Raw genomic sequence first — 17491 nt, 5'->3', positions numbered from 1 at the left:
ACCCCCCTCTGTCATTCCCTCCACTGGCTCCCGATTGCCCAACGCATTAAATTCAAACTACTAACACAGACATACAAAGCCATCCACAATGCTGCCCCAAACTACCTCACCGACCTGATACCCAAATACCACCCAACCCGTAATCTTCGCTCCTCACAAGACCTCCTACTTACTAGCTCCCTGGTCTCCACCTCCCACGCCCAATTGCAGGACTTCTCCAGGACTTCCCCTATCCTCTGGAACTCACTACCCCAATCCATCAGACTGTCACCTACTCTCCTCACCTTTAGGCGCACCCTAAAAACCCATCTCTTCAGGGAAGCCAACCACGCCCTCACCTAACAGCCAATCTCCTCCACTCCTCCTACCACTCCATCCCCCACAGCCACTTCCTCCTGTACCACTATCCCCTCCCTCCTAGATTGTAAGCTCGAAAGATCAGGGCCCTCGAACCCCTCGTGTATTGTATTGTTACTGTATTGTCTCATGTTCTGTCCCCCCACTATAATGTACAGTGCTGAGCAAACCCTTTGGAGCTATATAAATACTGTATAATAATAATTAGCAAAAAGTAACAAATATATATTTTTTTTGTTTTCATAATTGTTGGTCTTTTCTTATTTAAAAAATAAAAAAAGGAAAAGGCGATCCAATACCACCGAAAGAAAGCTCCATTTGTGGGGGAAAAAAGGACACAAATTTCATTTGGGTGCAGGGTTGCATGAACGCACAATTGTCTGTTAAAATAACACAGCACCGTATCGCAAAAAATGGCCCATTCAGGAAGGGGGGTAAATCCTCAGGAGGGCGAGGGGGTTAAACATTTTAGTTTGAGAAAAATGTGTTAAATTAGCGGTTCCTAAGAGAGTGAGTTACACTAAGATGGATCTCCTTAATGGGCACACAGACGGTATTAAAACCTGACTGGCCCGACTACTTTCCATTCCTTTCATCTGTTTTTATTTTGGTACAATGACCTGTGCAGAAGCAGCCAGAAAAGAACGTGGAGTTGATGGCGTGAGCAGAAAAAGCAATAAAAGCTGCAGTGGGATAATGAAACCTCCCCCTGTACATGGTGTCATCCTGACCTTTGGTGACGTTATGGTTACTCCTTCTCCTTGTTTTACAGGTAAGACTATTATATCAGACATCATCGGGGAGACGTGGCTTCCTCATATGGAGGAGACAACTCTATCCTTTCAGATAACCGGATTCAGAACAAAGGATATTCACATAAATGTGTACCTGAAAAGACGTAATGACGTGAAAAAACATCTCATCCACTCATGGGTATCTGTGGACAGTCCATCATATGAGAGCGATTATACAACGTATGATACAACGTTACCGGTGGAAATGGAAGTGGAGACGAAAGTGGAGATGAAAGTAGAGATGAAAGTGGAGATGGCAAAAACAGAAGATGGAAACCACAAATGTTTTTGCAGAATTTCTCTAACTCCAGACGTAGATAGAGATGATGGAGCCGTCCTGTCTGTGGAAGTCGATCACGCTGCCCTGCAATGGCCTGTCTATAGATATCACATTCTGAATGTGATCAAAGGTGAGATCTGATTACCTGCACCTGAATAAAATGTGAGACATTTCTAGATGTACTGTATGAATGTGAAATCTATACTGTGTATATCCACGCATGTGACAGGAAACCCCCAGATATAGTCCAAGTTTGCTTGTCCTGCGATTTTATTCAGCAAGACAGCAAACAAATGCAGTGTTTAGGTGGGAGGGCTTTGTACGGCATGTCAGGACCATCAAACCAACAAAGGTTCTGCTTGTTCAAGCCGCATAAGTCTAGGTGCACATCTATGCGTTTTCTGCAGCGTTTTGCAGAAATGCGCAGCAGTCCATTTAACATGATTTCCTATGGGACAGGTTCACATTTCCGCATTTTCACCCGGTGCATTTTTTTGGAAAGGGTCAGGGACTTTTTTAAACGCAAAATGTTGCGTTTTCAGTTGTATAGACTTGAATGGAGATGCTGCAGAAAAGCATTTTTGATGCATTTTTGATGTGTTTTGCATTTTATTCTGCTCAGCAACAAATTGTAAAAAACACAAAACGTGGCCAAAAACGCATGTGCAGAAACGCAAAACGCACCGCAAAAAGCACTGCAGAAACGAATCAAACGCAAATCGCCTAGGTGTGAACCGCGCCTTAAGCGGTATTAAACCCAAAAGCAAACATTTATTATATTGCAGCTAACCAATTCTTAGATGTCATGGCTGCATTTCTTTTTTTTAGGCTGTCGCTGTGTGCAGTCCACTTTTCTTTGGTATCAAGGGGGTGTTGACAGAGACCATCTGACAAGTTACAGTAGGTGGCTGAGGAGCAGGCCCGGACTGGGACATAAATTAGGCCTGAACATTTTGGACTGAGCAGCACAAAGCCCAGGGACCCTTTCCTCAGAGTTTGGTGGTGGAACGCCAGAGCCTGGTCACAAGAGCGACCTTTGCAACCCTGGTAGTTCCACTAGTGTCAGTAGATTTTTTTATTTTTATTTAATTTTTTTATGATATTATATTTTATTATTTTTTTACATTTTTTTGTAGGAAAAAATGAAGGAGGGAGAGCAGGAAAGAAAGAGGGAAAGAAGGAAGGAGGGAAACAGGAGACAGAGAGAGAGAGAGAGAAAGGGAAAGAAAAAGAAAGGAGGGAAAGAAAGGAAGAAGGGAAGGAAGGAATGAAAGAGGGAAAGAAGGAGGGAAGGAAAGAAAGAGGGAAAGAAGGAGGGAAGGAAGGAAAGAAGGAGGGGGGGGGGGGGAGTATATAGGAGCCCAGGGCATGCAGCCTGCAGGAGATGGATAGGAGAGGCGGCCGGGCGGAACATAGAGGAACAAAGAAATGCACGGTCCTCTATTTGCCAAGCAGCTTCCTCTCCTGTCCAAGCGGCCCCAGCCTTCTGGGGCAAATGCCTGGTGTTCCCTATGGCCAGTTCTGGCCTGCTGAGGAGTGGCCTTGGGATGTGACTGTATCCCAGGTACAGCTTTCTATAAGTATCAATATCTCTGAATACCTACAGGTTACAGTCTGCTAATCTGCATATTATTGTCCCGCATGAAATTAGCTTTGAAATGGATATAAATATGGCATGTTTCGGATGTCTACTTTACCCAGGAGGGACAAGGTGTTCCAGTGCTTCCTGATATCCTCTAATATATGAATGTTTGGGCTTAAAATGCCACAAATTAACTGAGGGGGGTAAATATGTCCTTGTCCTGGCTGTGCTGGTATTATTTCATGAGTTATGAAATATACTGAAGTTTTAGAGTCTTGATTCAGAAGCCACGCTGCCTCCCAGGAAATAAAGCCCACTTAGAGGGCTGCCAGGAGGTGGCATTAATGGGTCAAAAGGCGTTTGGTTTTCTTTGTAAATGTCAGGGTTGCTGTAATAGGGAGTAAAGAAGAAGTTTGTGAAGGAAAAAAAGGAGGTGGGAGAGGAAAGTAATGGAGGGAGGGGAGAGGGTTACGATATATATTAACATATAATTTTTACATATATTTGTAAATGCATTCCAAAAATGTAGATTTGCATTTTTAAAGACATAAAGTATATTTGAAATGTATTTTTAAAAATATTTTTTCATATATTTTGTAATAAAAATGCATTTCAACATACAGTATGTATATATTTATTGAAATATATTGAATATGGCTGAAATTGTAGCATTTCAAATATATGTCAATATTTTTGGGTAGAATAGATAAAATATATTTCAAATATATTTTTCTTCCATGTGGGGGCATTCATACTGTCCTAACATTTGGTGGTATTTGTATCATCCTGATATTTAGGGGTGTGTTTGTACTGTTTTAACATTTGGGGGGGGGGGTATTTGTACTGTCCTGAGATTTGGGAGGGGGGGATTTGTACTGTCCTGACATTTGGGGGGGTATTTGTACTGTCCTGAGATTTGGGAGGGGGGGATTTGTACTGTCCTGACATTTGGGGGGATTTGTACTGTCCTGACATTTAGGGGGGACTTGTATTGTCCTGACATTTGGGGGGGGTATTTGTACTGTCCTGACATTTAGGGGGGATTTGTATTGTCCTGACATTTGGGGGGGTATTTGTACTGTCCTGACATTTAGGGGGGATTTGTACTGTCCTGACATTTGGGGGGGGGATTTGTACTGTCCTGACATTTGGGGGGGGTATTTGTATTGTCCTGACATTTGGGGGGGTATTTGTATTGTCCTGACATTTGGGGGGGGGGTATTTGTTCTGTCCTGGCATTCATACTGTCCTAACATTTGGTGGTATTTGTATCATCCTGATATTTAGGGGTGTGTTTGTACTGTTTTAACATTTGGGGGGGGGGGGTATTTGTACTGTCCTGACATTTGGGGGGGTATTTGTACTGTCCTGAGATTTGGGAGGGGGGGATTTGTACTGTCCTGACATTTAGGGGGGACTTGTATTGTCCTGACATTTGGGGGGGTATTTGTACTGTCCTGACATTTAGGGGGGATTTGTATTGTCCTGACATTTGGGGGGGTATTTGTACTGTCCTGAGATTTGGGAGGGGGGGATTTGTACTGTCCTGACATTTGGGGGGATTTGTACTGTCCTGACATTTAGGGGGGACTTGTATTGTCCTGACATTTGGGGGGGGTATTTGTACTGTCCTGACATTTAGGGGGGATTTGTATTGTCCTGACATTTGGGGGGGTATTTGTACTGTCCTGACATTTAGGGGGGATTTGTACTGTCCTGACATTTGGGGGGGGGTATTTGTACCGTCCTGACATTTGGGGGGGGGTATTTGTATTGTCCTGACATTTGGGGGGGGGGTATTTGTTCTGTCCTGGCATTTTTTGGCCTCAAGAAATGAGATCGGCTGTCAGGACATCAGGATTGATCGATTTTCAGATACATATCCCATAGTTTGTAGATTCTATAACTTTCCTGCAGACTAAAAAATAAACACTGACTTGGGTTATGTTCACCAAAAAATGCAGCAGAATATAGTTTGGCCTAAATACATAAAGCTTATTTATTTGCAAATTTTTTAAAATTAATGAAGAAAACCGCTTTAAACAAATCCATTTCTTATGGGTACAATGTTGCATGACCGCACGATTGTCATTCAAAGCGTGAGAGTGCTGATAGCTGAAAATTGGCCGGGGCAGGAAGGGGGTAAAAGTGCCCGATATTGAAGTGGTTAACGAGAAAAAAAAAAATGCTCACTTATTACGAGGGGCATTCAAGTCAAACCAGGACTTTTCATTTTCCAGGTATTCTAGTGTGGAGGTACTACATGTAGCAGTAAGTGGCAAATGTGTCCTGTTACTGATAGGTGGCATAACATGTTGTGGGCCAGTCCAGAGAGCGTTATTCAAGATGGCGGACAACAGTGTTAATGTGTGCATGGAACAGCGTGTGGTGATTCTTGTGAATGAAGGCGTAAAACCCGCAGAGACATCAAGCTCAGTACGATGATGAGACCCTCAGCCTCAGTAAGACATTTGAATGTTTCAGAGTTGGTCATCCGTCCATCAGTGATGATCCCGGGCTTGGTGGTTCCCAGCCCACAGCAGTCATTCCTGTGTACATTCAGCACGTGGAACGCCTGGTCCTGGATCATCGATCTTGAAATTGCACAAGACGAATCTTTCTGTGTGAACGATGAACGTAATAATGAGGAATGAAGCCGGCTGTCCTAGGATGGGTCAGGCTGACAAATCTTTCTATGCCGAAGCTGTCAAGGCATTAGTTACACGCTGGGATAAATGTAGCAGGGGAGTATTTAAAAAAATAAATGCAGTTTCCAATTTGTTCTTTTATTATATAAACTCAAAAGTCCCGGTTTGACTTGAACGCCCCTCGTTAGGTGAACAATATTGTATTATTGACAAGCAGAGGATAGCAGGCACCTTTAGCCCAATACAGAAAAGAAATGGCGCAGTATTAAAAACACAAACGCCTCCATCCAGATTACCAGATCTATTTGTACCCTGTTCTGTTACAAGAGACTTTAACAAATAACACGTGTGTTCATTTTCAGGAGATAAACCCAGTTTATGGAGAAGATGGAACAAGCGTGTTATAAATGAATCTGTAATATTTATGGAACAAACCTGATCGGGATCTTCGATGTACAACAAATCCCGTGCTGGAGTCCTGGACACATCATAGACTCTGAAGTTGGACTGTGAAAACATTTTGTTATTTTGTGGTTTGGCGTTACTACCCATTAGCTGACACTCGGATTGCTACACACGGCCAAAAACACTTCATTTAAGAACCCCGGGCCTGTGTAGTGCGCTCTGTCCTTCTGCCCCATTGTTGGTCCTCATTATAACTCGCTGGTATTTGTAGCTATAATAGCGGCTGCTGTAAAAAAAACCAAAATAACAAAATAACAATCTGTCCGACACAGTGGGGGGGGGGGGGTATAAACAAAGAGTGGTGCGGGCATAGAGTCTGTGGTACTTATCTAAACCGGTGGTCTCCAAACTGCGGCCCCGGGGCCAGATGTGGCCCTTTGACTGCTTTTATCTGACCCTTGAGGCACTATTTCACCCAGTGATACCAATAATTGGGGCATAATTCTCCCCATAGACACCAATGAAGGGGCACAATTTATTCCAATTACACCAATGATGAGTTACAATTCCTCCCACTGACACCAGCAATCAGGAGCTCTTCTTCCCACTGACACCAATGATGGGGCACTATTCCTCCCACTGACACCAATGATGGGGCATTATTCCTCCCACTGACACCAATGATGGGGCACTATTCCTCCCACTGACACCAAAGATGGGGCACTATTCCTCCCACTGATACCAATGATGGGGCACTATTCCTCCCACTGACACCAATGATGGGGCACTATTCCCCCCACTGACACCAATGATGGGGCACTATTCCCCCCACTGACACCAATGATGGGGCACTATTCCTCCCACTGACACCAATGATGGGACACTATTCCTCCCACTGATACCAATGATGGGGCACTATTCCTCCCACTGACACCAATGATGGGGCACTATTCCTCCCACTGACACCAATGATGGGGCACTATTCCTCCCACTGACACCAATGATGGGGCACTATTCCTTCCACTGACACCAATGATGGGGCACTATTCCTTCCACTAACACCAATGATGGGGCACTGTTCCTTCCACTGACACCAATGATGGGGCACTATTCCTCCCACTGACACCAATGATGGGGCACTATTCCTCCCACTGACACCAATGATGGGGCACTATTCCTCCCACTGACACCAATGATGGGGCACTATTCCTTCCACTGACACCAATGATGGGGCACTATTCCTTCCACTGACACCAATGATGGGGCACTGTTCCTTCCACTGATACCAATGATGGGGCACTGTTCCTCCCATTGACACCAATGATGGGGCACTATTCCTCCCACTGACACCAATGATGGGGCACTATTCCTCCCACTGACACCAATGATGGGGCACTATTCCTCCCACTGACACCAATGATGGGGCACTATTCCTCCCACTGACACCAATGATGGGGCACTATTCCTCCCAATGACATCAGGACCTTTTCTACTCCCAATGGAAACAGTCTGGCCCCCCTAAACTCTGAAGGACAGTAAATTGGCCCCTTGTTTAGAGAGTTTGCAGACCCCTGATCTAAACCAAGAAGATTGAGCAGATCCTGCTTCTTGCTCTGATCCCGCTGACCTGAAACAAGTCGATCTACTTTATTAATGTGTTGCATTCCTCTTCTGTCAGTTTCCTGTACTTGGTGAAGAGTATACCTTATGGCGCGGCTCCAAGCTGTGGATGGAAGGAAAAAGGTCACCCCACCGGGAAGTGAGAAGAGGGGAGCATGAGTCCGAGCGATTCCAGTGTCAGCCAATACAAGTGAAGGGATGGATGCTGCTCAATGACCCCAGGAGTCCACTGTTAGGGAATGGCCTCAGCTGCCATTTTGGCCACGCCCTCTGATGTGTTTCGCCCTGCCCACCTGGGGCTTGTTCACAGAGGCTGTGACCAAGACCCCAGTGGGTGGGGCAAAATGCATCGGGGTGTGACCAGAACAGCAGCTAAGGCCATTCCTTCACATTGGACTCCTGGGGTCATTGAGCAGCGTCCATCCCTTCACAGTTTCTTCTGCTATTACAATATTGGGGAAAGCTTTGTTATCCACTTTGTGATGATCTTACACATTTATACATCCTCATGGAGGGGGGTCTTTATCTGTGGGGCTGCATATATGTACTGCTGTGTTTGTGCTGAGAGAGCACTGCACAGTGCGCTTCTAGGGTAGAGACCAAGCTGTTAGTGACAGCTCCAGGTCTTGTACTAACAATCGGGAACCGGGAGGACTGGTTTCTGATCACCTGATCATTGTGATAGCCTCTGATTGGCTTTCGCTGCACAGCCCGTCCCAGTGTTTTCTCCTCTTGAAGGGAGAAATGGATAATTTGTACACATACAGGATATATTATATAATACATTGTATACATAGTTACATAGTTAGTCTGGGTGAAAAAAGACAAAAGTCCATCCAGTTCAACCATGAAAAAAAAAAAAAATGTTATAATCCTACACCCACAGATGATCCAGAGGAAGGCAAAAAAAACAGTAAAGCACGATCCAATCTGCTCCTGCAGGGAAAATATTCCTTCCTGACCCCCCCGAGAGGCAATCAGATATTCCCTGGATCGACTTTCCCTATAAATGTTATATCCAGTTATATTCTGTGTATCCAAGAAAGGATCCAGGACTTTCCTACAGCAATCCACTGACCTGGCCACAACCAACTCTGGAGGGAGTCTATTCCACATTCTCACAGCTCTTACTGTGAAGAAACCTTTCCGTGTTCGGAGATTACATTTCTTTTCCTCCAGATGTAAAGAGCGCCCCCTTGTCCTCTGGGGGAATAACTACACCGAGTTCACTATATGACCCACTGATGTATTTATACATGGAGATCATATCCCCCTTATGTATTATACATGGAGATCATATCCCCCCCTTATGTATTATACATGGTGATCATATCCCCCTTACGTATTATACATGGAGATCATATCCCCCCTTATGTATTATACATGGAGATCATATCCCCCCTTATGTAATATACATGGAGATCATATCCCCCCTTATGTATTATACATGGAGATCATATCCCCCCCTTATGTATTATACATGGTGATCATATCCCCCTTATGTATTATACATGGAGATCATATCCCCCCTTATGTATTATACATGGAGATCATATCCCCCCTTATGTATTATACATGGAGATCATATCCCCCCTTATGTATTATACATGGAGATCATATCCCCCCTTACGTATTATACATGGAGATCATATCCCCCCTTACGTATTATACATGGAGATCATATCCCCCCTTATGTAATATACATGGAGATCATATCCCCCCCTTATGTGTTATACATGGAGATCATATCCCCCCTTATGTGTTATACATGGAGATCATATCCCCCCCTTTTGTATTATACATGGAGATCATATCCCCCCTTATGTATTATACATGGAGATCATATCCCCCCTTATGTATTATACATGGAGATCATATCCCCCCCTTATGTATTATACATGGAGATCATATCCCCCCTTATGTATTATACACGGAGATCATATCCCCCCTTATGTATTATACATGGAGATCATATCCCCCTTATGTAATATACATGGAGATCATATCCCCCCCTTATGTATTATACATGGAGATCATATCCCCCCCTTATGTGTTATACATGGAGATCATATCCCCCCCTTTTGTATTATACATGGAGATCATATCCCCCCTTATGTATTATACATGGAGATCATATCCCCCCCTTATGTATTATACATGGAGATCATATCCCCCTTATGTATTATACATGGAGATCATATCCCCCCTTATGTATTATACATGGAGATCATATCCAAGTTTTACAATGAAATATTATTTATTTGCAAAATTTTATAAGAAAAACACTTTTTTTCAAAATTTGTGGACTGTTTCATTTATATAGCAAAAAAAAAATATCCCAGTGATGAATAAATACCACCAAAATAAAGCTTTCTCTGTCTCATAAAAATGCTAAATAATTCATATGGGTACAGTGTTGCATGACCGCGCAATTGTCATTCAAAGTGTGATAGCGCTGAAAGCTGAAAATTGGCCTGGACTGGAAGGGGGTGAAAATGTCCGGACTGGAAGGGGGGGAAAGTGTCCGGACTGGAAGGGGGGGAATGTGTCCAGACTGGAAGGGGGGGAAAGTGTCCGGACTGGAAGGGGGGGAATGTGTCCAGACTGGAAGGGGGGGAAAGTGTCCGGACTGGAAGTGGTTAACCATTTACAGAGCTGGTGTCACTCATATGTGTTCGGTGGTAAAGGGATGAGATGGCAGTCCTAGCCGGTGCACAGAGCACATTATTGTGGTAAGCAATGCACTTCAGAAAATTCCTTATGATACACAATTTTTAAAAAAGTAAAATAAAATCAGTGATAGCGCTGCCTGCCGTAATATGATGCCATTTGTGCCGGCTCAGTTGGCACATTTACACTGAATAAGAGCCGACCTTGCTGACCAGCTGCAACCAACACACAGCCATGCACAGTAAGGTGCTCAGATCCAGTCTTGGATTTCATTCATACCTCCTAAATGACCGGTGGTGCAAGTGTGCTGCAAATACCCCGAGGCGTCCCTAGGGTTGGTGTCACCCGGTGCGCTAACACTTGGTGACACCCCCTCCAACGATCCCCGCAGAATGTATCGGATCTGCGGATTGAGCAGAATGGATTGGAGTCCGATCCATTATCCTCCCCAATCCACAGATCCGATCCATCCTGCAGGGATCATCGGCATGCAACCTATATGGGGTGACTCCGGACCCGGTCCCCGAAAAGGTAAGTTGGAAAGAAAGCCGACGATCCCCGCAGGATGGATGGGATCTGCAGATTGGGGAGGATAATGGATCGGAGTCTGATCCATTATGCTCAATCCGCAGATCCCATCCTTCCTGCGGGGATCGTCGGCTTTCTTTCCAACTTACTTTTTTGTGGAGTGGGTCCGGTGTCACCCCGTGCGGTCGGTGTCACCCGATGTGGCACGCACCCCCCGCACCTGCCTCGGGACGCCACTGCAAATACCTCCATTCATCGGCAGCTGCTCAGCCTGTACATCTAGGTGATGGGCTGAACAGAGCCAAGTCTGTGTGTTGCTGTAAACACGTATCCGCCTGTATCTGCACATCCATTGGTTACCTGCAGGTAGGGATGCATGTCTGCCATTGGACAAAATCTCTCAGCATCCAGGGCCGGACATTTGTCCCTAACAGCAGGTAACCAATGGATGTGCAGACACAGGCGCATGCGCAGCTACAGGCGGATGTGCAGATATAGGCGGATGTGCAGATACAGGCGGATGCGCAGATACAGGCGGATGCGCAGATACAGGCGGGTGCGCAGATACAGGCGGGTGCGCAGATACAGGCGGGTGCGCAGATACAGGCGGGTGCGCAGATACAGGCGGGTGCGCAGATACAGGCGGGTGCGCAGATACAGGCGGATGCGCAGATACAGGCGGATGTGCAGATAACCGATGGATGTGCAGATACAGGCGGATGCGCAGAACGGATCCAAGTCAGACATGAGTTCAGGAAGGCCATAGCTGGTGTATATCTGACCGCCTCCCACCCGCCATATAAGGAAATGACGGGCGCAAGGCGGTTCTCTCGTTCTGGGAGGATGTCACATGACGTCCTCCCGCTCTAACAGTGCGCAGTGTGGCGATCAGCGGTGAACTCCCTGGGACACGGGATCACTGATTAGCAGAAAGAGCCGATGACTTCAGCTCGGTCATGTGATCAGCTGTGTCCAATCACAGCCAATTGTATGTAAATAAGGAAATGTCGGTTATCTGCATTTCTCTCCTCCGGAGCCGTCACACTGACAGAGGGGAGGAGAGGAGAGCCGGTGATCGGCATTCCTGAGAGGGGACATCTACACCGATCACCAGTGTGGCCCCATCAGTGCATATCACTGCCACATATCAGTGCCTTCCAGTGCATATCAATGTCACATATCAGTGCCTACCAGTGCATATCAATGTCACATATCAGTGCCTACCAGTGCATATCAACGTCACATATCAGTGCCTACCAGTGCATATCACTGCCACATATCAGTGACTACCAGTGCATATCAACGCCACATATCAGTGCCTACCAGTGCATATCAATGCCACATATCAGTGACTACCAGTGCATATCACTGCCACATATCAGTGACTACCAGTGCATATCAATGCCACATATCAGTGACTACCAGTGCATATCAATGCCACATATCAGTGCCTACCAGTGCATATCACTGCCACATATCAGTGCCTACCAGTGCATATCAACGCCACATATCAGTGCCTACCAGTGCATATCACTGCCACATATCAGTGCCTACCTGTGCATATCAACGCCACATATCAGTGCCTACCAGTGCATATCAATGCCACATATCAGTGACTACCAGTGAATATCAACGCCATATATCAGTGCCTACCAGTGCATATCAATGCTACATATCAGTGCCTACCAGTGAATATCAATGCCATATATCAGTGCCTACCAGTGCATATTACTGCCACATATCAGTGCCTACCAGTGCATATTACTGCCACATATCAGTGCCTACCAGTGCATATCAATGCCATATATCAGTGCCTACCAGTGCATATCACACCCACATATCAGTGCCTACCAGTGCATATCAATGCCACATATCAGTGCCTACCAGTGCCACCTAACAGTTTCAGTCAGTGCTGCCTATCAGTGCCACTTATCAATGTGCATCAGTGCCACCTATCAGTGCCCATCACTGCAGCCTAAGTGAAAAACTTTTTTTTTTTCAAAATTTTCAGCTGTTTTTGGTTTGTTTATCACCCCCCCCCCCCAGAGGTGATTAAATACCACCAAAGACAGCTCTCTGTGTCCCATACAAAGGGGGTGAAAGTTCCCAGAAGGCAAGGGGGTTATAAAGCTCAGGATTTCAGCTACATAAACAGTCAGGGCCGGTTGTCACTCGTGTCGCCCTCTGAAGAGGATCTGTATTCAGGTTGCTGTTCAGAGAACAATTGGCAGGCAGCGAGGAGGGGCTGTGTTGCTTCTTCATCACCAGTTTCACCACATTAACCTCTTCACGCCGGCCGAACGCAAATGTGCGACCTCCCCCCCCCCCCTCCCGGAGTCTGGGCCGAGACGCTGAGCGGCTGCACATTTGCATTCTTTTTAAAAAGAACATACGTGCCGAGAGCGCACCCTGCCCCCTCCCAACACACGTGTCTGGTACTCCCGGCAAGGGCCCGATCTCCTCTTTCATGCGGGACCTTTCCCGATCATGTGACCGCCGTGACGGCATGTCACGTAGGTCACATGACCTTAAACCTTGCCCCGCCTCCCGGCTTCTGAAACCCTTAAAGGGCCGGGAGGCTCCAAGGGGTTGAACCCTGAACCAGGGGCGGACTGACAACTCATGGGGCCCCCGGGCAATAGGGGATCATGGGGCCCCTGTGTCCTTGCCCTAACTCAAAAAAGCCTATGAAAAAGGTACCAGGGGCATCTCATGGGGCCTCCTACTGACCCCGGGCCCTCGGGCAATGCCCGAGTTTCCAAATGGTCAGTCCGCCCCTGCCCTGAACTAGCGGGCCACAATCACTCTTGTAGGGGCCCCTATTCAGCTGAATGGATTGCGCTCAGCAGGTGGTACGGCCCGCTGAACTCTACAGGGGGATCATTGGCACCACTTTGCTGCCACACGTTTTTACCCCCCCCCCCCCCCCATCACAAGTGTAAACTATGCCTTAGAGTTTGAGAAGAGCTGAACCCCCCCAGGAAAAGAAATGATCTGCGGCCCTGGAATGTCATGAAAGGAATACTCTATGGATTAGAGCATTGTCAGCCCAACACATTGAGATGGATGGAACAGGCAGACATGTTCAGGAAGACACACGCACACGTATGTAGAGCTGTATCAGAGAAGACTTTACCTCATATTTTCAGCACAAGGACTGAGGAAGGTGCTGAGCCGGTATTATTACTGCACCACAGGCTGACACTACAATGGAAGAAAGGGGGAGGCTGTTTTCAGGCCCCCCGCACTCATGGATTGTGACATCTGAGGTAGGGGCAGTTTCAAGGCCCCCCTTCCCCTGCTTTCTCCTCAGGAGGTCAGATCACACCTGGTCCAGCTGTGGAAAATCTGCCCGGCAACATCCCCTGTCAGGTGACACAGGTGTGATCCGCCCAGAGCCAAGAGAAGTCAGCTGACCCCTGGGAACATTCTGGAAGGTCACATGACCTTTATCCTGGGGTCAGCTGACCTTTTGGAACCTTTCAGAAGGGTCTTAACCCGTATAAAGAGGGGCTCCGCGATTGGCTCTGAGCCGGTCTGCAGACCCCTGGCTATAATAGAGGAGCTGTCAGCAGGGATCGGGGACATGAGGAGCCGGATGTGCCGCCTGACAGAGAGAGCCGGGGATGAAGATGGAGAAGAATGGATGCAGAGGTGCCGCTCCTCTCTCCACTCCCTCCACACAAGGATGGTGAGTCTACTCCATTACAATGGCTGCTGTGATTGGTCACATGACACTGGCAGCAGGTCGGTTTAGTGATCTGTCATCGGCTGTGTCCCGTGGAAACAGCCGGTGACAAATCGCGCCACTTTCCTGCCCCCCGCCAGCCGTGTGAGCGGCACCTTCTAACAGGACACCATATGACGCCCACTCAGAAGGAGGAGCTTCCCGCCCATCAATCTGCTCTAGACCGGGCCTGAAGGTGTTCAGTAATGAAGTAATATCTTTGTGTGTGGACTGATTGCTGATCTTCTCTTGAAGCAGTTGTATTGGGGTGACAACAGGATCTGTTGCTAGTGAGGCCGTAGTGGGTTGGATGGAGCATGGGGTTCAGGTCAGGTACGGCTGGATTACTCTGAGGGTCTCCCAAGGGGGTGAAATCTGAACAAAGCTTTAACTGGGATCCCTGGGGGCCCCATGCAAGAGAGGCTTTGTGGTTGGCTGCTCCAGCCCTGCAAGAACACTGTCCCCCCAGCTGAGGCCGAACCCTCCGCCATGTTGTGCCCTGCCATAGGCCTCCACACAACATTCCGGGCCATAGACCTTTATATCCAAAGGAAGGAATGTCCACACAAGAAATAGGTTTGCTGCACTTTATTAATGGCATTCAGGAAGCCGCATTACAGTCACATTACAGGACATACATTCCGGAGTCACTTAACATTACACAGTCAGTCACATTTAGCAGACGGTCCGCAGTAGTCACAAATGAAAGCATGTGCAGCACTTCAGCAGTTATCTACCTACAGTCTCTCCTCTGCCCAGGGTCATAGTACTCATAGTCAGGGCCATGGATAAGTGGGTACCACCAGTCCTTCTGTACGGGGCCCAGGCCAGCAGGGGGGCCCAGGCAGCTGGGTGAATCAGTTGTGGGTAGGGAGGGTGATCTGCACGGGGGGGGGGCAACAATTACTGGAACTGATCCCCTGTATGGCTCTCTCTGCCGAAGCTGAAAGCCAGCTCTTCTCTCCCTCCTGCTGGCCCCATCTCCTCTGATTGGCTCCCTCATGAACCAGAGAACTTTGATTAATGGATATTTGGCCCCGGGTGACATTTCCATATGAGTGATGATCGCCCCATTTTTTTTTTTTTATTGAGATGGGGATTTTGTATTAATTTTGAGATCATTCTTAAAAAGACTTGGAATAATGTACCACCGCCTTGTACCGCTCTGTCTCATTCACTATATCCGCTCTCCTCGGACCCCGCATTCACTATATCCGCTCTCCCCGGACCCCGCATTCACTATATCCGCTCTCCCCCCAGGACCCCGCGGTCACTATATCCGCTCTCCCCGGACCCCGCATTCACTATATCCGCTTTCCCTGGACCCCGCATTCACTATATCCGCTCTCCCCGGACCCCGCATTCACTATATCCGCTCTCCCCGGACCCGGCATTCACTATATCCGCTCTCCCCAGACCCCGCATTCACTATATCCGCTCTCCCCGGACCCCGCATTCATTATATCTGCTCTCCCCGGACCCCGCATTCATTATATCCGCTCCTCCCGGACCCCGCATTCACTATATCCGCTCTCCCCGGACCCCGCATTCACTATATCCTCTCTCCCCGGACCCGGCATTCACTATATCCGCTCTCCCCGGACCCGGCATTCACTATATCCGCTCCCCCCGGACCCCGCATTCACTATATCCGCTCTCCCCGGACCCCGCATTCACTATATCCGCTCTCCCCGGACCCCGCATTCACTATATCCGCTCTCCCCGGACCATACATTCACTATATCCGCTCTCCCCGGACCCGGCATTCACTATATCCGCTCTCCCCGGACCCGGCATTCACTATATCCGCTCTCCCCCCAGGACCCGGCATTCACTATATCCGCTCTCCCCCCAGGACCCGGCGGTCACTATATCCGCTCTCCCCCCAGGACCCGGCGGTCACTATATCCGCTCTCCCCCCAGGACCCGGCGGTCACTATATCCGCTCTCCCCCCAGGACCCGGCGGTCACTATATCCGCTCTCCCCCCAGGACCCGGCGGTCACTATATCCGCTCTCCCCCTAGGACCCCGCGGTCACTATATCCGCTCTCCCCAGACCGAGCCGTGTCTTATGTCTGTAGGGAGCAGCACCGATCTGCAGATTTGTTTAATTACAATTGCTAAAAATAGCATCTCAAGTTACAAAATAAAGTTTTATATTGTGTTGTCCTGGAAAACGATCGATGAAAGGTCGTTCTGTATTATGACTCTACAATGGGCTATTGTCTTTTATTTCTGTATTCTTCTCCCTCATTCCCTTTCCTGGACTTCCCATCAATCTGCCGGAGGAGACATTCCATGACATGGACACCTTCTCCACTGGATGTACGAATGTATTCAGAGAGAAATTAAAAAATATTCAACGACCTCCCACTGAGGGAAAGCTGAACTTTTCACATGTATGGATAGCTGCTGCAGAGAGAGCTATAAAGGGGATAGGTTCCGGTCATTGGCCCCCACCATGCTGACTGAACCCAAGAGCACTGTGGGGGGGCGGCATTGAGGCACACGGAGGGCCCTGGGCAACATGGGGAATCGTATGGGGCACAGGGAGGATGATGGGTGCAATGGAGGAGTAAATTCTGGAATCGGTCCCCTGTATGGTTCTTTCTGCAGCAGCTCAACACCAGCGGGAGGGAGAGGAGGAGAAGAAACCAGTCTTCAGCTGCTGAAGAGACAGCCATACAGGGGATCGATTCCAGTAATTGCACTCCCACCGCGCCGATCACCCTCCCAACGCACATACAATTTACCCAGCTGCCTGGGCCCCGTACAGGAGGACTGGTGGTACGCCCTTATCCATGGCCCTGATTACAGGTACTTATGTAGCGCCGTCGATTTATGCAGCACTTTACATACATATTGTACATTCACATCAG

At 47.7% G+C, this 17491-nt stretch overlaps 1 protein-coding gene across 1 annotated transcript in view; it reads left to right on the top strand.

The window, feature by feature from the left end:
• Positions 1-10054, top strand: part of LOC149452914 (uncharacterized) — an 81598-nt gene extending 71544 nt beyond the window's left edge. Inside the window, exons 8-9 of the mRNA XM_089688816.1 lie at positions 1130-1561; positions 6024-10054. Coding sequence (XP_089544942.1) covers positions 1130-1561; positions 6024-6100 — 509 coding nt within the window. The 3' untranslated portion in view covers positions 6101-10054. The remainder of the gene's footprint in view (positions 1-1129; positions 1562-6023) is intronic.
• The last annotated feature ends 7437 nt before the right edge of the window (positions 10055-17491 follow it).

This window comes from Staurois parvus, unplaced genomic scaffold (assembly GCF_062004578.1).
Source record: "Staurois parvus isolate SC_StPar_1 unplaced genomic scaffold, SC_StPar_1.0 ptg000455l, whole genome shotgun sequence".
Taxonomy (NCBI): Eukaryota; Metazoa; Chordata; class Amphibia; order Anura; family Ranidae; genus Staurois; species Staurois parvus.
This window is presented reverse-complemented; position numbering and strand designations above follow the sequence as displayed.